A 24,095-nucleotide genomic window follows, 5' to 3' on the forward strand; every position below is an offset into this window, starting at 1 on the left:
ACTGGAGTTGACCTGAGCAATACCTAGGCTTGGGTGAAGTTGAAAAGAAAAACAGCAGAACAGATTTTTCACAGAACCACCACAGGGCTTGGATTCTATTAACTCTTTTCTGCTGGATGAAGTCTGGTCTGGTCAGTGGCATTGGGATGGGGTATGACTGTCCATCCTCTGTGAGGAAGAAAAATGCTAGCAGAGGTGGGAGACTTGGATAATCCAATCCTGTTTTAAGGGTAGAAATGTTTGTATGGTACTAGAGCCTGTTAAGGCATATCTGTTATCAAAACTCATTAATGCCATTATTTTCTGGAAAAACTAATGTTCTTCCCCCATCTTTTTGTGATGAAAAAGGAAACTTGCTGCTCTTAACACTTGAGCTATTGTATTGGTACAGCACTTCGAACAAGAAAAACTAGATAACTCTTACAGGAATATTTTCTGATGCTTCCCAGAATTTTTGATTAAGAGGAACAAGATTGAGTTTCATCTCCCTCCCCCTCCAGCTGGTGTGAACTACTTGAGTTTTTAGCCAGAGTAACTTCATCATAGATAAAATCAGTTAGAGATGTTCCTGTGTTTGCATACAAATATCTTCTGCAGTAAAGCAAAAGCCATTAATAGGGTCTGTTTCCCTTCAGAGTTGATTAGTAGCCTCCTAGTATTCTCTGACTCTAGATTATTTCCTAAAATACCACACTTCATTGTGCCTGTTAAAGAGCTTGAAGGGACTGTCATAGCCTGCTGTGTAAAAGAAATCTTCATGGAATGGTTGGCCTCTGTTTCTTAAAAGTTTAGCCAAGGCTTCAGCTTCTTCAGCGTATTTATCTGGTGAGGCAAATCCACTGAAGGACCTGGTGGAAGTAAAAAGGAAAGGTTGTTTCATTCTGTTAGGAGTTCAGGCCAAAATGCAACTGTTCTCTGCTTTCTTTCCCCAGAAGTGCTGGGATGGGGAGCATCAGTATTTGAGCAATTCTCACGCAGTTTGTAGTTAGAACTACCAGTCAGTGTACAGGTACATGCTACAGCTAAACTCCAGGCTCCTGGTTAGCATGGTATATTCACTGTACAGCTAAAAAGTGATAGAACTAAGAATAGTGCAGCTCTTAGTTTGTCAGCTACACCTGTGCTGCTTACCTGACAAAGATGGCGGCTGCCTTCCGTTCCTCGACAAACACATCGGAGTCAGTGGGCTGTGGTGGGGAGTCCTGATGTTCAAATGGCACGAAGAAGGAGATCTTGAAGTCTGCACAGCCAGACTTCACCAGACACGTCACTGGCACAGTCATATCAATCTTGATTTCTAAAGAAGGATGAAAGATCCATAGTAAGCTGCAAGCAAAAATGGTGAATGCAAGTGTAAAGACTGCTGCAGGCTTAGCCTAAAATCAGGTGCTAAGGTGGCCTCGGTGTTGCGGCTGAAAAAAATCTGGTTTTTACGTTGCCCAGCATGATTCTGCTTCTCTCTGCAGAGCAATTCTGCACTGACAGTCATTGCCTGGGATGCAAATCCATCCTGATGTGGTTCTTTGAGCTGAAGTTTCGCACTTGAAAGTGGGAGTTAAATACCAGTGTGTCCTACCTTTCTCATTCTTCCCTTGGATGTAGTGGAAGAGTTTCCAGAAACCCTGGCGCATTGCTTCCTTCTGGGTCTCTCCCTTAATGACTGTGCTGACCCACTTGGCTGTCTCATACTGGCGCAGTTCGGAGTCCTTTGCCTGAAAGGCAGCAGAAGTTACCGTGACCACAAGCAGAATACTGAAGATGACACAAAAGGGTAGCTATTCTTCCCAAATCAGCATTAACGCACTGTGATCAGAAAACCCCAGGCAGCCTCATAGCTGTAGGCACACCCCGAAATCAAACTTTCTCCATTGCAAAACTACGCTGTTCTGCCTTAGAACAAGTTGCTTAGAATTTACAAGTGTCCCTCTTCCCACTTTGCTGTTAGGCATGAGCAGTGTTCATAGCAACGTTTCTTCATTGCTCATCAAAGAATCCCAAATCCACCTTAGCTCTGCAGCACCTTGGCTGTAGAGAATCTCCTCCCAGGCCTTTAGTACTTACCATGGTCTCTATTGAGCTCCACCTAGGGGACTGCAGATCCAGGGACAGAAACGTTTGCTTGAAGGATTTGATCATCTTGCCAGATCTGAAAAGGAGACACAGTTTGTTGGCCTCTCCAGTCAATGCGGCATAGATGGGATGTGAGAAAACAGTAAGGCTTTTCTGCTTAATTTCAACAGGTTTTCCTCATCCTTTGGTTTCTAACCTGTAAGTAACACCTTTCAGCCCCAATATGAAGCAAAAAACTGTGAGGTTTAAAGTTCTAGCTTGAAATGCTAAGAGCCTTGGCTTATAATTTTTGTCATTACTCGCTAGATGACACTACATAACCCATATCCAGACAAAGTCTGCCTTTACATGTTACAGTATTCCTAGCATGCATTTTATGTTGCAGAAGCAGCATGTCATTAAGCCACCATGAGTGCTGATAATGAGGTCATAGCGGGCCATCTTCTCAAAGCACAACTCAATTGTGTGTGATTTGGGCATTAGAACAAGCTTTGAGGTTATTTTGCATTTCTTTGCTTACAGCTGCCCTCACAAGAAGCTGTTGCCCCGTGACTGCTTTTTTTTTCTCATAGGCTTACAGCATTCAAGGTGGATGAACGTAATTAATAGCATCTCCCACCTGACTGCTCTGAGTGACAAGGTGAAATCATGCCACCTCATATTACCAACAAAGACAGTGTCCATGTTTTGTTACTGACTGATAGCGGTATCTAACATGAGTGGTGGACCATGTGCAATCCATGACAAATATATTTTAAAAGTCTTGAGTTACGCTGCCTTTAACACAGTGGTTTGTGAACGTCAGGCCACGACTACGTATGTAAAACCAAGACTGCTTTCTGTTTGCTTTCAGTGGCCTGGTAGCCATGAATATGGTGTATATTACACTTGCAGCCCACAGGCTGCTAGAGACTAGAGTTGAATACTATTGATACCCCTGTACGCCTTGCTTTGATTTCCCTGTACACCTTGCTTGTGAGGTGGCTAAAAGGAGTTTTCTATTTGGGATTTATAAGGGTGAGAAGCTTTAAAAACCCACCCCAAACTGCTGGCAGTGCTTTCATTTACAATCCTTAAAGTATACAGACACGCATGCTGAAAAGCGCTATCTAGCAGCTGCTGTAGAGTTGTAGTACAGCAGTGAGTATGAGAGTGATATAACACGGACCTGATGGCAGCAGTTAAAAGCAGGCACTGTCCCTTTCCGTGTCCCAGCCTTAACATACAGCATAACTGCCCAGTCAGCACTTAGACCACAAGGCACTGTTCCACTCTAGTACAATTTCTGTCTATAGTATTTACAAATCAAAAATAACAAGGAAGCAGGAATCCAATTGCTTTATTAGAAGCAAATGTGAACAATCTATACTGAAACTTAATACGTGGATATGTTTTATCCTTTGCCATCTCAAAGACAAAGCTGAAAAAACTTGGTTGGTACTTCCCTTTATTTCTCTTTGTCACACTTTGATAGGAAACAATTCATATGCTGCTGGTACCCTAGCAGAGAAATGAATGTTCCTCCATTTCCATAGCTGCACTAGCTAGTCTGATTCTGTAATTGCCAGTCCTGACACGTTTTCAGAGCTGCTGCTCACAGCACTTTGTAACTTTGCAACCAAAACCATCATGACTGCATGCAAGAAATACTTTTGGATTATGAACATAAAACAGCTCTTTCTGGGGAAGAGAGAGGAAAACGAGTCTTTCAAATATAGAGTTGAATTCATTCTTAGACCTACAGTAAAGCTTAGCTTTGGATTTTCTATTGTATTAATATATCTCTAACCCAAGAAGTCGTTTCCTGTTGCTGTTAACACAAAGGTTGAAAGGACAGAAAGCACAGCAGGCTGATGCAGTGAGTAAACGTAGCAAAAATAAGCCATTCCATGGAGCTGTTAGTTGCATTTAAGAGCGGAGAAAGTGGATGTACTTACATTTTGGTGAATAGGCTGTCCTAGCTATTGGAGGCTGCGCGCACCCACGAGGTGCTACAAGTCGGTGTTTATTTTAGTTCGATCAGACTCCGCCCATGCCTCAGCCCCGATGCAGGGGATGCTGTTAGGAAAACCGGAGCTCTGGGTCTCATTGGAGATCTTCCACACAAAAGGCCGAAAGCTCCACCTCCTGCCCACCAGGCAACACTGGGTCCGATGTGTGATCTGGCTCCATAAGCAGTTTCACGCCCTTGTGTAACTTCCACCGCTTCTATGGCACCGTGCCTACTTAGGGCTGGCTCAGCAATAGGTTTCGCGCTCCCAGGAGAAAGAACTGTACAAAAAAATAATGTCACACCCCTCCAACTCAGGTCAGAAGGTGATGTTAGAGAATGAGAGCTTTTCCTTTTTAACCCTGGTGTGAAATGGTGGGTACAAATCTGGCTGTAAACAGCTAAGACCATCCTCACAAGATTTCTGCTGACATGTTATGAAAAGCACAGTGTTCTCTGATAGCTGGCTGTTTTGAATGGCATTTGGGGCTGGTCAGCCCCCTTAGCTCTTGGATATGTGCACAAAGGGGTTATACAGAGCTATTGTGAAATTCTATTGTGTTTATAGTACACAAAGTGAAGCTGGACTCTCCATTTAACCAGCTGCAGTTCTCGACATATTTAGATGCCAGCACAATAGGGCAAATTAAACTTCACCATTTGATTTCTAAGAATACCTCTCATGTTTCCCACACTTCACACAGATTTCTTGCAGCTCGATTCACCCAAGCTCTCTGAGACATTTGAAATCAATAGCTGGGAATGACTTCTAATAGAAAACATGCTGCCTGCAGAGATCTATACCAGGGTGCTGGCTGATACACTTATATTCTAAAAGGTTCAATTAAAAAAAAAAAAAAGTATATGCAAGTAGCACTTGCAAACCTTGATCTAATGCCATGAAAATAGGGTTGTGTAAAGAGGAATTTACTAGTTGAGCCTGTTAGAACATGCTAGGGCCTGAAACAGGTTCTCTGCAGGTTTAACTCTTCCTGTGGAGTAAACTGTTCCACCTGTTTTCTGCTTGGATCAAACAGGAAAATCATCACCAAGGTGTTTTGGGGACGGAGAAGCTGCTATTTTCTGGAGTTTGCATTGGAGCTGCACTTGCTTCTGCAAGGTTAGCTGTTAAATTATTCTGTCACCCTGAAGTTCCTGTGAAGTGTATGCTGATAATTACTTTCTCCAGAGCAGAGAAGGCCATGGAAGGACTACATCCTACCACACCACTTTGGTCCATCTCCACAGTTAGCCCTGCTCACATGCATGGAGGAGTATTGCCTTGAAAAGGAGGGCGACTAAAATGTAGATAAACACAAGCCCACTGAATTCTTGTTTTGTTTCTGAAGCAGAGAACAAATCCCCAGTCAGTATGTATGTGCCCAGATGATGTTTCTGTCCCCAACAAAGAGCTAACTGTTCCCAGTGGAGTAGCCTGAGATTTGAGAACAATCATCAGTGTTCCCCCAAGAGGTTGTTTTTCAACCCTCTCTTGTTCCTCATGGATGCATTGTGAAGACATGCCAACAGTTGTGAAGGGCAGCAGGGCAGCCATGAGGACATGCATTCAGTACATAACTATATATGTGCCTGTATCATAAATAACTGGGGGAAGGGGCAGGATGACAGCTGGCACATGGTTTTATCTCCAGGGTAACACCTGAGCACGCTGATCTGTAGCCATTGTCTGTTACACAAAAAAATAACATAAAAAAGCTGTTTTAGCACCTTGAGGTCCTGGTAGTTTGCAGAACATACAGGCAGGGATGTTCATCTGTACTGCTGGTGTGTCTGTCTATCTCTACTACATGGGGAAAGCAAGCCATATCATAATACAAGCTTACATAAGTATGCTTTCATAAATATCAACCTCTCCTTGTACATTATACTTCTAATGCAAACATAGGTAAAAGACTTGTTGCTCACAGAAGAGCTCTAAAATATATTAATTAAGCAGACAATATTCAGTATCTCATCTGTATGTACGTATGTGTGGGACTTGGCTGGTATTCTGTACAATAGCTAACAAAGCAATATTTTTCTGTATTGTAAGCTCAAGAGGCAGTAATGAGAGTAAAAGCTCACAGGCTATAGCTTGCTGTTTGTAGCTGGAACTTTACTGTTTTCATAAGATACTTGTGTGTGTTACGGTGTAGTGCGCTTGAACTTAAGTCGTGGTATTTCAGGCTACCAACTTCTATTGGATAAATACAAGGACAAAGCTGTGGTACTGGTGGTTTCCATTTTTCCTCTGTGTAGGCTTAGCTACACTTGTCATTAACAAGCCTAGACAAGGCCTTAAACAACATGCTGTAAAGCAAAAATGCCTAGGTTTGTTCTTTGTCGTAATTACAATCACTGCTGTCAAATGTATGCAAGTGTTTTTTAGGTCGCCTTTATTCCTAGGGGTTCTTTTCACATTGCTTGCACAAATTGATGAATCTTTTCCACTGGCCTAATTGTGTCAGCCTTAGACAAACTCATGGAAAATGTTTTGTTACAGTATAGTTAGTGATAACTTTGAGTCGTGTTCTTCTAACTGGGAAGTCTGTATACTGATAGGAAAAAAAGGGTGTGTAAGGGACTGAGAGGAATGCACGCTGCTCACATGCTCCAGGCAGTCTTGCTTTCCTGCTTAAGCTTCTCCCAGCATCAGCTGCTCTTCCACTTGATGATTCTGATTTAAAAGAACTGGGAGTCTTCAGGTATAAATGCATTTGCTTTTGCAAACACCTATCAGTTGCTGCAGAAGCTTCTACTTCAAAACAGAGAAAGTAGGTGTTGATGTTTCTAGTTACTGAAAATAATGGTCTGAGTCTTTCTATATGATTAGATGATCCTTATCTTTCTAATTCATCTGCTTAAAGAAACCTCTTATCTCCTTGCTCTAAAGAAAGAGAAAAGCTTCTAGCAAGTTCTATTTTCTTCTCATTTCCAATAAGGGAATGGGAATAACACAAGACTACCACCTTCTGAAGAAGCAGTTGAATGTACTAAAGTGCTGTTCCAAGAAGTCTCCATGTTATCCCTTGTAAATGGAAGATCTCTCTAATGAGGTGGTGTTTGGACCTTGTGCTGTAACATTTTATGTTTCAGTACAGCAACTTGCCATTATTTGGTTGGCCTTCAGCCATAAATCCTTTGCTTTCTGGAAATACCTGTGTGTATTTTGTCCATGTGCTTTTTGCCTGTTACAAGAGATACATGAAAATGTTGCATCTCCCTTCTGCCTTGAACAGATGACACAGTTGCTAAAGCAATTCTCGTTCTAAGTTGATGATGAATATTGTTTTTTCACTACATCCAGATAGCCTTTGTGAATGAGACAACAGCTGTTCAGTGAGAGCACTATCTAAAAGCTTTCCAAATGAGTGACTTGTTGCTAGTGGTTCACTTCATCAGGGTTTGCATGGAACTCACTGATCTTGTCCAAATAAAAAGCATCCTACATCCAGCACCACTCCAGAGCATTCCTGACTTAGAGTTTTAGAAGATTTTCTTGCTGAAGGTCACCTTTTCTGAATCAATCTAAGTTTGAAGAATTAATCCTAAATTAATCCTCGCAGCTTCCATGAAGAATCTTCCTAAAGCTCCTTCTCTTCTGTCCATACAGCCCAAAGATATTGGAATCTTTCTCAGCTTAATACACTGCTTTATTCACTTGGCTACTTTCCAAAACAAGAGTTATTTTTAATATGAATCTGTTTAGGGATCTAGCTGCCAGCTGAACCACAAGCAGTTCCTTCAGGAAACTTCTTTAGCCAGCATTAGTATGGCAAAATAATGCAGAGGAAACCTGCATCCCCCTCAAGCGCTGGAAGGATATGGAGCAAATTCAGTTTCCCCTACCAGTTTATCCTCTTTCTGCTTTTGACAGATTCTACTCAGAAAAATGAACATGAATCAAGGGGAATCCTTATCTTTGAGATGTTTTAGTGGTATTTTTGATTTTTTTAATTGTATTTAACAGTGATATAAGACTGTCGCGATAACAGCTATAGCGTAATGTAAGAAACAATGTATATCCTCCTTTGCAAACACAACTCTGAAGATTAAAGAGCCAGATAACAGTTGTCTAAGGGCATTACTTAGAGCAAAGGCAGCTCTAAGGAGAACAGCTACATATTGATGGTTTCTTATCAACAGGAAAGTCAACCATGTTTGAAAGCGTGGTGTTTGAAGTCACCAGCCATCCACACCACAAATAATGTTCCCCAGAAATGAGGAAAATGAAGTTATTAACAACCACAGCAGCAGCCCAAGGCCTCTGTCTACTAGACAGGCTCTCCAGAAGAAAGTAGGCATTCAGTATCATCCCCAGAAAGACTGATTACCTACATCTTCCAGCAGTTCCTCAAGCAAATGCCTGTTGCCCTGTCTTTAAAGGCAGAAAGACAGTGCTTCCACAATTTCTCTTTTTTGCTCCATCTTCCTAGTCTTTAATGCGATGTCTCACTTCCATTTTTCTTTGCCTGCTTTGGCCTTCTACTTCTTCTTTTTCCCTCCTTCTCTCCCTCTCATTCTCAACTTTCTCCATCTGCATGCTGCATGCAGTGACAGCACCTTACAGCTTCCCTGTCTTGTGGTCTGGGTGCTCTTGGCTCAAAGTTTTTTGATAATGGGGACAGTCCCCAATGTGAAAAAGACCTAGGCATGCAGAAATTGCCATAGAGAGCCCAGGGACCTGAAAGCATGTCCAGGGATAATGGAAACAGGCCCAGAGAATAAGAGAAGTGTCAAAGAAAATGCTCTCCTAGAACAGATTTTTCCACATTCTACAAAAACTTAGGAGATAACTGAAAAAGCAGCATGCTTCTTGTTAGGGGGCTTTCTATTTTCAGGTCTTCAACAATACAGATGAGGACCACTGTGTACCATGTAATGTGAGGCAGAACACAGAATCAATTTCAAAGTCCTTGCAATCAAGTCGTGAGTGTAGTTTTGGCACACTGGTGTTAGTGTTAGTGTTGTATGGCAGTAGGAAAGTGTACTCTGACTGAGGGCTTGTCTCCTGAGGTTGTTCCTGATCCTTCTTGCATGAGTTTGGATCATATCAGAACTTTTCCCATCTCCTAAGGGTGGAGATTTTGGTAACGAGTGTGGGTATTTTGATGGGTATTTTTCTTGCTTAGATTATGCAGTAAGGCTTCCTGATGGGGCTTCTTGAAGAACCCGTTCTCTCTCCAGAGATGATCCAGTGCTGCTTCCTGCAGCAGATGGCACTGTTGTTTGTTTTCAGAGGTGAAGTTTACTTTAATTACAAATTCCCTCAAACCCTCTTGCTTGCCGAGAGTCCCTTTGGTTCATTAACAGATCCATTGTATAGTGACAGTTCTCTATAATTCTAGAGCCTTGCATGTGAATATTCTCTGGTGAGCTGTCTCTGGGGCCATTAAGTATTCAAATGCCTTGACATCTAGAGCTTTAACATCTTGGCATGCCGAACATCTTTAGTGCAGCAGACACGTGTGAATATCCGTGTCAGAAAAATTAGGAAAAACATCGCATCGGCTTCTCAAATATTGTACTTCTGAGTGCCAGTAGACAATAGGCTATGTAAGGGAATTTCATCACTTCCACCCCTAGTACCTTTTAGAGTTTCTGCCATCATTTAGGCTTTGGTACTTGCAGTTAGTTCTGAAAATAGATTTGGGTCAGAATATTGTCTTTGAAAGAAGAGTGTATCTGGGTACGTCTATTTACTTCAGAGACAAATAGAAGCCAAAGTATATCCTAATTACACCCAAACACAACCGCACACGTGATAGCTTGAGAAATGGGAAAATCCAGATCTTTGGTGCAGGTAGTTTGGGGAAGGTCAAATTAAAGTACAGAGGTGTTCAATTGTAGCCAATGTAAAAAATGTTGGAGATGTTAATGTACAAACAGCAACAGAAAGCACAGCAATCTAACGTCCTTTGGAGGGAAATTGGAGTACCTTTGGCTGACCTGCCTTAGCAAATCAGTGATCTGAATAATGAAGCAAGTTCTTAGTAGCTATGTCAATTCGCTATGTCAGCACATGGCAACCTAGCTGTGCCTCTTGGCACAAAAATTCTGATTCTTAGATGTTTATAACTCCCCTCTTTGAAATTGAACTGATACATGGGGTAATTTAGATAAGCTTTTGACACTGGTGTTCATTTATTTTCCCAGTGGAAAAAAAAAATACATCTGTAAAACTGTATTTTTATTCCTGTAATAGTTTTTGAAAAACAGCCACTGTATTTTTGTTGTTTTCAGTGGTGTCCTTACCATCCTCTGCGTTTTGGCAGCACTGACACTTTGCCACTCATTTCTCTGGTTACCGGGGTGATGCTTTTCCGGTCACTGCACAGCGTGCTGCAGCTGCACACAGCCTAAACCTTTCTTCTGCCTTACCCAAAATTTACAATGCAAATGTTGGATTCTCTCCTGAATACAAGCTCTCTTGTTTGCATTTTCCTGAATATAAATTTCCAGAGCCTTTTAAGCCTTTCTAAATGTGTATTTTTGGCATTAAACACACTCTTAAAATGAGTATAAAGGAGAGGAAGTATTTTAAATGGCCACAGTAAGCTCTTTTCCTCTTTCCCTCGAGGGAAACATCTTCCTTAGGATGCTGTACTCACATCCACATCATTGGCACTGCTGATTGCTCAATTGGTGTATTGGGATGGCAGGATTTTAGTAGATGGACAAAAGTAAAGTATGAGTGTGAGTTTCGGCCTAATGAGACTCTTGCATTGTTCAGGAAGAATTCTCTTTTATGCAGGTGTTAATTTGCTGATGCCTGGAGGACGGTTAGTAATTATCCACTCTATTACATACTACTGTGGAAGTGAACTTACGCCATCTTTCAATCCACTGTTGAATAATTTGCACATCAGTTTTAGTTGAGGTGCAGTTCTCTTTGCTTTCTTCTGGTAATTACAGAGAGCTTCATCAGTGTAAATATCTGAGAGCCTTACAGGCTTTTTTTAACCATCCTTTTCTTAATTACATTCTTTCTGAAATAAGCAGAGACCGACCTGAAACATAAAGCCCTCACCTAAGGACTGGGGGAGAGAGCCATCGTCAGTGAGGAGTGTCAGAAACAGTGAGCATGGCTTAGAAAGATGCAGGAAGACAGTCCCAACCATCAACCAATTCTAAGCTGTGGAGGTAATGGGCTGGGACCACTGTAACATTCCTCAAAAGCGCTCTTAACCACTCTAAAACTATCCTAACCCCCTTATAGGCAGCTCTAAACTATATATCTCTTCCAGATTGCTTGAAAATCCTTTAATCAGCTCTGGAGAGCTGTAAGGACAGCTTACTGTAGCCACAGTAAGGCAATTGCCTCAAAGTGTGTAATCTACACAGCTTTGAATGGTCTCTCAACTACTCTAAAACTTTTCTAATCAGCTTTAAGCTGCCCCACAACAGTTCTAAATATCTCATAGGATTTATTGCCATTCAGATGCTTTGAACTTCCTGTTAACATCTCTGAAAATCTCAGAAATAACTCAAATTCCTCCAAAGCTCCACAAAAGCAATCTAAGCAGTCCTGAGAAGCTGTAATATGCCCATAAAGAGTGCTAGGGTCCTCTGAACTACCCTAACATCCTTCTAAACCTGCTCTAAGCAACTTTCAGATTCATCTGATCATATCTAGACCCCTTCTATATTGATATGAGAACCTCTGAATTTCATTTGGGTCTCTGCAGTTCCTCCAAGGACTTTTTAAACTGCTTGGAGATGCTTTGAGATGCTCTAAAGCCCTTTGGACAGCTATGAAACACCTCTTAAAGAGCTGAATTACACCCCCTAAATTGCTCAATTAAATTAAAATGTATTTATTAATTAAATAATAGAAGTTAACTGTTTCTAAAGCACTCTAAAGTGTCACTAAATCAGCCTGGACTTCCTTAAACAGCTCCAGAATCAGTTCTAAGCAATGGTGAGAAGCTATATATTCATCTAAAACCTCCACTCTGCCCCTCTGAAAACCCTCTAAATTGCAATAATCTAATCTAAATTCTCTTACACTGCTTTAAGCAATACTATAACAGGACAAAATAGCTCTCAAAACCCTCTCGATCCCCATGCAACTGCTCTAGAACTCTTTTCTGCAGCTCCGAAACTTCTTTTCTAGAAATAACACTTCTCTTTGGGCCTTTAAAACTCAATGATGCTATCAGCTCCACATCCTTCTAAATGTATCTAACTCCTCTAAAGCCCTACAGACTGTTCTGAGCTGCTCTAAGGACACCTGGAAAAGGGAGAAAAGTCTCAAAGAAATGAAAAATAGATGTGCTTTGTGACAACCTGCTAATGAAGCCAAACAGCACGAAAAGTGACCACTGAGCACTAACGGCCCACAGTGAGCATATTTTGGAGTGGAGGAGGAATACCAGAGACCCAACCACCTCTGAGATCGTTATGTGACTGCATGAAAAATGTGCTCCCGGAGCATGCAACAACAGGGGATTGTTCTGCAGGTTACACAAACATAATTGAGTCTTCTGTGCCTGGGCAGAGTTCTTCAGGGTCTTTGGTGGTCGTTTGGGGAGGTGTCCCCCTACTCACTTTGATGTTTGGACACAGGATTTCTGAGGGCACCTAGTCTCCGTCTGCATTCTGCTGATTGGTTACTGTGTTGGACTCGTGCCCCTGTCTCAAGGATGTTGCTCTCAGTATAGAAGTCTTGTGGTCAGAAAGGATGTTTATTTATTTGGCAGGCTGAGCAAGCTGGGCCTGTTCAGCCTGGAGAAGAAAAGGCAGATAGGAGACCTCAGTTGCAGCCTTCCAGTATTTAAAATGTGATTATAAACAGGAGGGGAATTGACTTTTTACGAGGGTAGACAGTGATAGGATAAGTGGGAATGGCTTTAAGCTCAAGGAGGGAGGATTTAGGTTGGATGTCAGGGGGAAGTTGTTTCCTATGAGAGTGGTGAGGTGCTGGAACAGCTGCCCAGAGAGGCCGTGGATGCCCCGTCCATCCCTGGAGGTGTTCAAGGCCAGGTTGGATGGGCCCTGGGCAGCCTGGGCTGGTATGAAATGTGGAGGTTGGTGGCCCTGCATGTGGAGGGAGTGTTGGAACTTCATGATCCTTGAGGTCCCTTCCAACCCACACTGTTCTATGATTCTGTGAGTGTCATGATAAGCAATTCGTATGGAAGTAACTATTGCTTTGAGCAAGCACCTTGATTAGGCAAAATGGCGGATATTTAAGTATATTGGTCTTATCATAGCATAGATCAGCAGTACATCTGGAAGTTCTATGCAGAACTATAAGTCTGAGCAAAACTGGCAGATAGCTGGCTCTAAGGCATCAGCTGTAGGAAACCCAGATGATTGTGCTGGGAGGACAGATGGGGTGGTGATGTGCACTGCTGCCTTTCTCCATGGGACCCAGCCGCCGTGCTGCATGTGCCACACATCTGGTGAAACCACACGTGGGGGAAGCAAACAAAAACCACATGGGCTGCGTGTGGGCAGTGGTTTTAGCACCCATCTGCCATTGTCTTCTGCTCATTTTTCAGTGCCACGACTTAGAATCGTAGAATTACTTAGTTTGGAAAAGACCCTTAAGATTATCAAGTCCAAGCGTCACCCAGCCCTGCTGCCAAGGCCACTGAACCACCACCCTCACCCTCAGTGCCACGTCCCCGTGTCTCTACCTGCAGGGCTGGGGACCCCAGCCTTTCCACCAAGAAATTCTTCCCGATGTCTAATCTAAACCTCACTCGGCACAGTTTGGGGCCGCTTCCACCTATCCGATCGCTTCTCACCCGAGAAAAAGAGATAGCTGCGGGGGGCGATGAGGTTTTCCCTCAGCCTCCTCTTCTCCAAACCGAGCAGCCCCGCTTCCCTCAGCCGCTCCTCCTAACTCGTTCTCCAGCCCCGAACCCCCGCGGCGGGGCGGGGCGAGGCGGAGCCGCCTCAGGGCCGCTCCGGAGCCGGCGGGGCGCTTCGGGCGCTGGTTGCGGAGGTGAGGGGGCTGTGGGGCCGGGGGGGCGGGACGGACTCCGACACACCCGGCCCCCAGCACCCTGTCGAAACCTGCTTCAGAACTTTGACGCTGTTCAAAGCTGGAGTGAGCGGAGACAAAGCTTTAAAGATGTGCGATTGCTAATCGGTATTTTTCTTTATTTTTCCCCGATCAGCTCGATGACGCCCAGAAAGAAGCTGGAGGGTCTGGTCGCTGCCACAGTCACCCCGATGACTCCTGATGGGTGAGCATCGCCTGGCACCTCTGCACGGTTGTGTCACGCTGTCAGCTCTCTCCTCGGGATTTCCTTTCGTATTTGGAACGGATGGCTTTGGGCTGTGATTTGGATCAGATCTCTGTGGGATGGGGAACTGCTGGGTGAGAGGCTGTCTGTCAGGGCTTGGAGGTTAGATCAGTCCTTAATCCATTTTTTCAGCTGTTTTTGTAGATGCAATACTAAATCACAGGAAATCGTGTTAGTATTGCAGTATTTTCAAACTCAGATCACATCGCTCGTTAAAAAGAAGTCTTAGGAGCAAAGGAATAATGATCTAAATCTGATGTCCTTTTACTCTTCTCTTGCCCCTAACGAACTCACACGTGCTTTTGCGTGCATTCATGTGTCAGCAGAATTAGTCTAAACAAGAACAAAATATTGCAAGGACTGCAAAAATAATGTCAAATCAAAAGTTGAATTTCCGCCTTCCTCATGGAAATGATAAACAGATGTCGTCCTTACTGCAGTTTGATGTTGCAAGACTGAGTTGTTTGGAGTCAGCAAAGGGCCCTGAGCTTCTCTAGTGGGGGATGTGTCACGATCTGTATGTGTTTTTGAGGAAGGTGGTTGCTATTTACTGATACAGTCCTCTGAAAGTGAGCCTTTACAATGTAAATGTACTGTAGAGCATGGTCTGAGATCAGTAAGGGAATTTAGGTACATTGCCGTCACAGCTTGCTTTCTTCCTTTAAAGAAAACTTATTTTCAGTGTTGTTTTTTATTACTGCTTGAATTTACTGCGAGGTGGTATTTGGAATGTGATCTGGGCCCTCTACCTGGGATGCTTGGCCCTCATAAGATACATCCTGTGAGAACTGGGGTAAATTATGAACCCAGTAAAGGTCCCAGAATCAAACATCAGACTGTGGGGTCGGTCTGCATGCTTGGCAAATAGGAACAAGAATAAAATACTATGCACTGATAAACATTTTTTCTTTTTTTTCTGGAGTGAAGACAAACCTATAAATCAATTTCTTCTGTTTGTCAAGGAAGTCTGTTGTTTTCCCCATCCTCTAATGAGAGAGAGGTCAAAGTCACATGCAGCAGGCTCTGTCTCACAGCCTGTGTCCTGTAGTTACAAGTGTAGTTTAACTATTGGCCAGCACGTGCACAAATACCTTTGGGCTCTCAAGAGCATTCTTGCTTCTCTTAACAGTCCAGAAGATTCAAGTGTGTCTCATTGCTTGTGGTATGTTAAACACATGCTGAAGGTATCATACCTTGGGGTAATTTGTGTGTGCACAGATGCAAAACTTGAGAAATACATGATGACTTTATTTTTGATTACTGAATCTTAAGTTTAAAATTGTTGTAGGTAGACACGGTTGCTGAGACTCCTAAAGTTGCTGTGGTTCCTTTCATTTCAGACAAATCAACCTTTCAGTGATTCACCAGTATGTGGATTACCTGGTAAGCAAGCAGAATGTGAAGAACATCTTTGGTAAGTTTTTTTTATTCCCCACAGGAAGTGCATAATGTTCCTTTTGCCTGGAGAGCAATCCTGTGCTGCCTAGCCTCATAGGAGCTGGAATGGGAGGGAATATGGATATGAGGTCATCACTCATGTTTATATTCACCACTGGAGAGAGTGTAAACAATACTTAAAGATCTGGTTTTACCTACAGCCATTTCTGTGCAGGGTAAAATAAGTATTGCCTTCATACAGTGACTTCCCAGCAGTGATGGATAATACTGTATTTGAAAGAGAAAACTCAATTGAGTGATTCTTCCCTTTTCCCGAGTAGGATATAATCATCTGACTTAAAAAAAGTTCACTCAGGAGTCCAGAAGTTCCAAAGGGTTCATCAAAGCCAAGTGAATTTCTGTAAGAGATGCGTGATGCACTGTGTGATGCAACAGCAGCCGCTGCTCTCCCTTGTTCCCCTCTCTGAGGGATGGCTGGATAGGTGACAGAGCATCTGATAAACCATTTCTGTTCATAGCCTTGTGTAGTTAAGTAAGCTGAAGTCAATGCTGAGATTTCTGTTCAAAATTTTAGTCAAAAGAGGTTCATAATGGAAACTGGAGCATGGCAGTGACTTCAGCAGCCTCAGTTTAATCTATTTTATTTTAACTTTGTGACTGAGCATACTGACATTTCCTTGTTTCCATTAGGTGTTAAGCCTCAGATACGTGGTTCCACTTCATGACAGAATCACCAAATTTCAGTTCAGACTTTTTCCTTGTAGTGAAGGAGTGACTGTTCCCTTGCTGAGTATCCTTTCATGCACTTGACATTTTGCTGGGTGAAAGAGGTAGCACCTGTTGGGGAGGACATGGGACAGTTTCAGCAGCTGGCTTTGTCTCCTTCCTCTTACAACTGCTGATGCTGAAACATGCTTTAGACACAAGCATTTAGCAATGGCAACACTTTAAACTCCTTGCAGATGCTCGTGCAGACTGATGTTGTCTTAAAATGTATTGAGGGAAATATAATTCTGCTTAATATCATCAGAATTGTCAGTACTTTTCTTCAGCATAACCAATGTATTGGGCCAGATCTCAACAGCTATGTTGTGTTGTAACAGTGAATGGCACCACAGGAGAAGGCCTGTCCCTTAGCATCCAGGAGAGGAAGCAGTTGGCAGAAGAATGGATGTGCCAAGGGAAAGACAAGTGAGTAGCTGAGAGGGAGCCGGGAATTCCAGATCTCACGTTATGGTACAGGCATACTTGATTGCAAAGCCACATTTGCTGATAACCTTTTTTTTTTCTTTGAGTACTTTTGTTTTTGATCTTTGTTCCCCAGCTCTTTTGTCATAGAAGCCTGCTTTTTTGTAGTTGCCAGATAGATAGTATCCATTTCCACTCAGCTCAGCACTTGTGAGAGTCCTTTTTGCTACACCGAAGGGTGGACAGATAAAAACCCTGGAAACTCCCTTGGCAGGAGCAGTCTTTTAATTTATCCCACTGAAGTTCTTAGTCTGTGTCACTTCTAGTTTAAACTGGTTCCTTTTGGCAGATGGGTATTTTTTGTCGCTGCTGAAACCTCCTCAAACCTTCTGAATTTGTTGTTGTGCAGGCTGGATCATGTGATAATTCACGTGGGAGCTTTAAGTCTACTGGAGTCCCAAGAACTGGTGTGTATATGATAAGATTTCTTTCCACTATGTGCGTAATAAATATAAAAGCAGATGTACCTTCAGGTATTTACGATTCCTTCTTTTGTAGGCCAGACATGCAGCAGCCATAGGTGCTAGTGGCATTGCAGTAATAGCTCCCTCCTTCTTCAAACCCACAAACAAAGGTGAGTAGATGTGACTACCAGACCTCTCGAGGCCCTTTTATGCTGTCCTCAAACCATTAACAGTGTTTCATGGCAAAAGCCAGCTCCAGTCCATGAGAACCAGTGATGATAATAGTGCACCTTGTAGAGCAAATGTGGCTTTCCTCTGAGCAATAGGGGTATTTTCAGCTGCTTGCAAGGTGTCTCTTCCAATTCCTACATTTTAAAGGATATTCTCTAAGGCTAAGCATTTGAGTTGTGCATTAATCCTCTCTCAGAGCTCTCCTGCGTGCTGTTTTCCTTCTTTGTAAAATGTGCTGGTTATAATGTTTGCACATCTGTGATGTGCCTGGCACCATACAAAAGCAAAACCTAGGACAATCTTTTTAAAAATGGGAAGCACCAAATATTTCACAGCAAGAAGTGGGAGGGATGTCTTTTGAGAGAGTAGTCAGCTTGTCTGTCTTCTGAATAGTCAGTACTGAAGTCACACTTGGTTTGGGCTATGCTAGAAAGAATTCAGAACCATGATCACCCTCAGTGGACGCTGACCAACTCAATGAGCTGTAGATTCAGCCACATCCACTGTCACTGAGGTGATGGGGTTTGTGACTTGGCATGCCTAGCAGGGTTATCTGCCCTTTGGTTCTCAAAACTTAGAAATTGAATCTTTAGCTTTTAACATAACTAATGTAAGATTAAAAAACAAAAACAAAACACATATCACATGGAGGTTTGGAACAGAAACGTTTTGTTTGAGTGGTTTATGAATGGAATTGTACATATGAAAGCACCAAAAGAAACAGGAGTGGATTGCCAGGATGGCTGGTATCAATGGCCAAGGGCACAATCAGCAGCAACTGAATTGGTGAAAACACAGAGGCACAAACAGTAGAAGACATTTGCAGTGATTGTAGTAGGATGACAACAAGGTTTCAACACAGAGCTTTTTGGCATTCCTCTTCCTTCTAATGCCAATGGGAAGATTGCCTCAGAATTATGAAGGATGCAATGAAAAGATTCTCAGGAAGAAAGAATGTCAGCTGAAACCAGACTGGCTTAGAATAAATATGACCTTTCCTGAGGTCTTTCATTAAGGACAGTTACAATTTATTTTTGTGATGTGTGCAGGTTTATATGTTATTGGCTATGTACGTTCCACAAGCTATGAATGGTTGTTCCACAGTCCCTGGCTGCTGTGAATTTGAACTTCCCTTCACTTGATCCTTTTCTTCCAGATGAACTCCTTGGTTTCTTACAGAAAGTTGCATCCGAAGCCCCTACAGTTCCATTTTATTACTACCACATTCCAGCTCTGACGGGTGTAAAGAGTAAGTACTGCTTAGTCAGCTCTTCTTGAGCCCCTCAACTCATTTTCTTTTTCTTCTTGATCTTGTAAAAGGAATGTTTCAAAGTATTCAAAAATATGTTTTTAATGTAACTTTTATGTCGCTCAAATTGTCTTGTAGTTGTTTTAAAAGGTGTGTAGTTTACCAGGCTTAGGCCAAAAGTGGGTAATCTGTAAAATAAAAGTCTAACACTTAGGGAAGAGACAGGGAAATCTCCCAGAACAGGGCTGTTCTTCTTCATGTGTGGTTGCTGTTATGCACAGTTCGTGTTGAGGAGTTGCTGGATGGAATAAGAGAGCAGATCCCCACCTTCCAGGGTGTGAAGTTCAGCGACACAGACCTCTTGGACCTTGCACAGTGTATAAACAAGAATGAGAGAGAACAGTTCATGTTCCTCTATGGAGTAGATGAGGTAAGAGGCTCCTTTTAATGATTTATTCTAAGGTATTCTCTTGTTTCAGCCTTGAGGAAAAAAATAACCCTGAACATACAGTGTCAGGTAGTTTTGCTGTCCTCCTCACTTTTTTTTTTTCTTTCCCCTTTTCTTTTGTTAATTGAAGTAAAAATCTTAGAATCATAGACTCATTAAAGTTGGAAAAGGTCTCTAAGATCATCTAGTCCAACCATCCACCTACCACCCATATTGCCCACTGACCACATCCCCGTGGGCCAAGGTCCTCCCCCCTTCCTGTATGTCCCAGGGGGTTTCTCTCTTCTTGAAAGTGCATCTATGATTATTTATTTAACATTCTCTTTCTCCTCCTAAACTAGCAACTGTTGAGTGCACTGGCAATAGGGGCAAATGGAGCAGTTGGAAGGTCAGTATTTCTTAAACTTTTCCCTCTCCCACACACATCTTACTGTTACATCTTCCACTGTCTATGGGGTGTTTCTGTAACTGTCCTCTGTCACAGAGACAGAGGGTTCTTCAGGGTAAAGCTGCACAGTACAAAGCAGGCAGACAAGATAGCATTGGGATAGTTTTATTATCTGGGATAAGGGCATAATATACCTTAATTATAGTTTAAGGGATTATTGCTGCAGTCCATAAGCAAACACAAAGGTTTCAGCATACTTTTTTTTGAAATAGGGAATCACTCCTGTCTTCACTGTATTGGTAAGGAACCAAAACCCAGGCAGATTAAAGTCATTTACTTCAGTTCACATTATAAGTCTGTGGGCTCTTTGACAGTTTTTGCAGCTTGGTTTCTGATTTCACTTCTTCCTTTTGTACTGGGCTGCTGGGCTTCTTAAACGAATTCCTGTATGACACCCATGGTTTTGTGTAGACGATCCATTAAATGAATTACTATCTAGAATGTTAGTATTCAGAGCCTAATTATTTATTTTTACTTATACATTTTAAAAACAATTCCCTTTTGAAAGAACTTGGCAGAGAAATCTGATCTCCAAACTTCTTCATAGGCCTTGCATACTTCTGGTGCTTTTCTGTTAACAGCACTTAGCAGCAGGAAAGTAACAGGCATTCTGATAATATCAGCAGAGAAAGCCAGCAGCTACTTTGTTTCAGTGGTTCTAAGCTCTTATTCCACATTTTCTGACTTCGTGGCTTTATTAATTTAATGTACATACTTTTTTTTTTGACAGTACCTACAACTACCTAGGTAGGAAAACCAACCTGATGCTGCAAGCTTTTGCAAAGCCAGACCTTGCATTAGCACAGAAGTACCAGGTACAGTATTTTGCTGTCCCCACAGAGAGCACCCTTGTTTCTCCTCTACCTGCACTGGGATGTGCTCTGTGTCTTTTTGTCATCTGTGCCCTGACATGTATCCCTGCTAAAGCAAACTGCTTTCAGCTCCAGCCCCCTGCTTCCTATTCATAACATGAACATATACTTACCCTCAGCACGCTGGTTTCATTTATGCAGAGCAAACAATGGCTTGGCCTTTTGCCTTGAGCAGGCCCCACAGTAACTAAAATTCTTGGCTAGGCATATTCTGATACCTTACAAGATGTAATACAGAAAACTTTCCCAAACGTGCTCTGCCCTGACCCCTCCTGGACTTGGGCTGCACGAAGGTTTTGGAGGAGTTGTGAGCAACCAGTATGCAAACTCTACTCAATATCTTTATGTCTCACTGGGACATTTGATGCTTCCTTTTTTTTTTTGCCTTAAAAGATATGTGGCTGCAGGATGAATGTAAGAAAGCCCAAACACCTAAAGAATGATCTGCTCTGGGAAATCTCTTCACTAGGCAGTGGATGTTCAGCTTGGTAAACCCCCTGGAGCCTGCCACAAGGCTTACCACTATTTAAAGACTGCTTGCATTGAGGGGCAGCTTGAGCTTTAGTAATAGAATGAGTCTAATGTTTTTTTAATATTTCACTCTCTCACCTATTCCAATGGAATAGTTATTATTTCACATGGGCTGCCCAGGTGGCTGTAGTGGAAAAGCTAAGTCATGGCTTGAAGCAGTGATTGAGCACCTGGCAGGAAGGCAGGGCCAACGCAGGGGAGCTCAGGTACAAGCAATGCACCTCATTTGAGGTTCCAGGCCTCATTTAAGGGTTGGTGGTGGAGATAAGGCTGCCTTTTTGAGGGTCCTGCCTACCTGAAGCTTTTTGAAGGTAAGCAGGTTTCCTTTATTTCTGTGCCTATGACTGTTGCATCTGAGCAAATCCTCACTTACTGTTGCCTGGGACCTTGCTGCTCTGTTGTTGTTGCTGTGCTTTCCTCATGTTACAGTGACAAAAGACTTTTCTCAAAGCAGTGTAGCAATTGTATAAAATGTAAATATCATTATGGTTCTATATGCTTTGCTTCTTTAAATTTGAAGGAATGGTTAAACTGTTGTTTGTCTCTTTTAGTTTCTCACGGGGGAATTTCTCAGTTTTGTCATCAAACTAGGTAAGTTCTATACTGCCCATGTCTGTTGTTATATCTTAACATGCAGACTCAGTACTCCAGGGACGCTGTACCCTAAGAATTTCCTTCCTGAAAGATTTCACAATGAGAAACTGCTACTTATGCAGCTTCCTGAGTTGATAGCTGACCAGGCATCCCTGAGAGATCTCACTCTCACTTCCTTCTGTGAAATTTTACAGTTTCAAAGCTGTGATTTACTTTCCTTTCTTATCCTGACTGTAGTGTTTTTTTGTTTGTCGTTTTTTTTTTTCAGTCTCCTAAAGCCCATTGGTAGTGTTTGTTAAGAGTCACCTCTCTGGAATAGTGGTGCCCAAGTAGGGGAATGCAGCACTCATACTTGTTTCTCGTGCTGCTCTATAATTTAGAGTAACTGCTTGAGGATGTACAAGGCCAAAGCATTTTCAAATTGTATTGATTTTTAGAAATTAAGTTTTAATGTGAAAAGCAATTAAAACCAACTAAACCAGAGTCATGTAGAGAAGCTGAATAAGATATTTCAAAATGATCACCTGGTGAACAGAACCATCCGCTGTGCTTTTGCTATACGTGTTTTATAAGTACTCCAATGAATCCAACTGAGCTTTCAGGTTAGAACTAAGAGGAAATGCATCATCATTTAGTCTTACAGGTTAAGAAGCAAACACCCAGAGTATATAGGGAGACTTGATGTACAGGCAGGTAGGCATCCTGAAGTTTCCCTTGGTGGTTGAAGCTACTGCCCCGCTGTCACCATCACATGCCAACAGGATGTTATCTTTCCCAGGGCTCTATTTCACATGAATGCTCCATAGGTTGTGTCAGGGATAGCTGTGAGGCTGCAAATGTTGAAGACAGAGAAGCAATTGTCTAAGATGGTACTTTGATTTGGTATCAGCAGGAGGGAAACAGTAGTAGTATAAGACATGTAATAACTAGGTGTAGTTTTTGCTGTAATGTCTTTCCTGCCTGCAAGCACAATCATCTCTTTGTTATGCTGTTCTCACTTCTGGGAAGTGCTTCAAGCCCAGTTGATGCCATATTACACAGGAACTGTGTGCTGCTGCTTTTTGACTTCTGCACAGAGACTGGTATGTGTGAAATAACCTGATCTTGCTTTTGTCTGCGCAGGTTTTGGGGTTGCACAGACAAAAGCTGTAATGACTTTTGTTTCTGGCATCCCCATGGGACCTCCACGGCTTCCGCTTGTTAGTGCCTCTGAGGAATTCATTGCCAAGGCCAAAGCCAAGCTGGAGAGCATTGTGTGGCCCGATGGTGACTGACTTCACTCCCACATCGGTGTGCAGGGGGCTCCTTTTCCAGGATTTGCTGTCACTTGGCATGCTCCTCATGCAATGCCCTGGTTTGGCTGGGATCTCCTTCAGGAAAATGAAAGTAATCGGCGTGGAAGGGGCTGGCACACATGTAGCCAGCCACCTGTTCTTTAACTTCTCTCTGCTCCTCTGGAGCTCTGCACTGCCCAGCACTGGCTGCTATCATTAAACAAACAAACGAAAAAAAAAGACAAAAAACCTGGTTTGTTCCAGCAGAGGGATCCTGACCTCCTTTTGTCTAGAAAGAAAGGTCTGTCTGCACTGCCCCAAACAGGAGGGGAATCAACTTTTTACATGGGTAGGCAGTGATAGGACAAGGGGGAATGGCTTTAACCTCAAGGAGGGTAAGTTTAGACTGGATGTCAGGAGGAAGCTCTTCACAGGGAGAGTGGTGAGGTGCTGGAACAGCCTGCTCAGAGAGCTCTGGATGCTCTGTTCTTGGGGGTGTTCAGGACCAGGTTGGATAGGACCCTGGGCAGCATCTGGTCTGCTACCAGATCTGGAGGTTGGTGGGCCTGTCTATGGCAGGGGGGTTGGAATTTGGTGATCCTTGGTGTTCCTTCCAACCCAAGCCATTCTATGACTCTGTTTTATCTCTCCCTGCGCGTCTCAAGCCCTGAGGTGTCACTGCTGTACCACAACCTGCCTGCTCAGGCTGGTGTTCTGCTGCTTCTCGCCAAGTCATTTGTACATTAGTTGTGTCAAATCACTGTTTACCTCCTCTCATTGTCTTCACACATCTTTACTTCCTGCAAAATTTAAAACAAAAAACCTAAACCAACCCTTTTCTAACATCTGTTGACTCTCCAATGAGCCATGGTCTCTGCAGCTGTTTCCTTGTAGCCCAAATGTTTGGCACATCTATGACCCGTCATGACACAGCCCTGCCATGGGATGGGTGCTCTCCTGTGGTGGTGGAGCCTTCCCTGACCACTGCCAACTCCATTCTGCACCCTGGGTGGGAGGGTTCGCTGTGGGTTGGCTGCTGGGCAGGGGGGCAGCTGATGTTGTGGGCCCTGGAGAGAAGT

The 24,095-nt window shown here is 42.9% G+C and overlaps 2 protein-coding genes across 2 annotated transcripts; one reads left to right on the forward strand and one right to left on the reverse strand.

Moving 5' to 3' along the window:
* Positions 1–673: 673 nt before the first annotated feature.
* HEBP2 (heme binding protein 2) lies at positions 674–2,136 on the reverse strand (the record flags this gene model as incomplete). The annotated part of the gene is made up of 4 exons (XM_079536057.1): positions 674–848; positions 1,132–1,297; positions 1,577–1,712; positions 2,062–2,136. The coding sequence occupies 4 exons, from the start codon at positions 2,134–2,136 to the stop codon at positions 674–676; spliced, it is 552 nt and encodes a 183-aa protein (XP_079392183.1).
* A 12,058-nt stretch (positions 2,137–14,194) lies between these two features.
* NPL (N-acetylneuraminate pyruvate lyase) lies at positions 14,195–23,016 on the forward strand (the record flags this gene model as incomplete). The annotated part of the gene is made up of 11 exons (XM_079536578.1): positions 14,195–14,259; positions 15,660–15,733; positions 16,821–16,908; positions 17,315–17,372; positions 17,464–17,539; positions 18,757–18,849; positions 19,131–19,279; positions 19,639–19,685; positions 20,476–20,560; positions 21,700–21,739; positions 22,865–23,016. 11 exons carry the CDS (start codon positions 14,195–14,197, stop codon positions 23,014–23,016), a joined length of 927 nt encoding a protein of 308 aa, XP_079392704.1.
* Between the last annotated feature and the right edge of the window lie 1,079 nt (positions 23,017–24,095).

This window comes from Tetrao urogallus (assembly GCF_951394365.1).
Source record: "Tetrao urogallus genome assembly, chromosome: 5".
Taxonomy (NCBI): Eukaryota; Metazoa; Chordata; class Aves; order Galliformes; family Phasianidae; genus Tetrao; species Tetrao urogallus.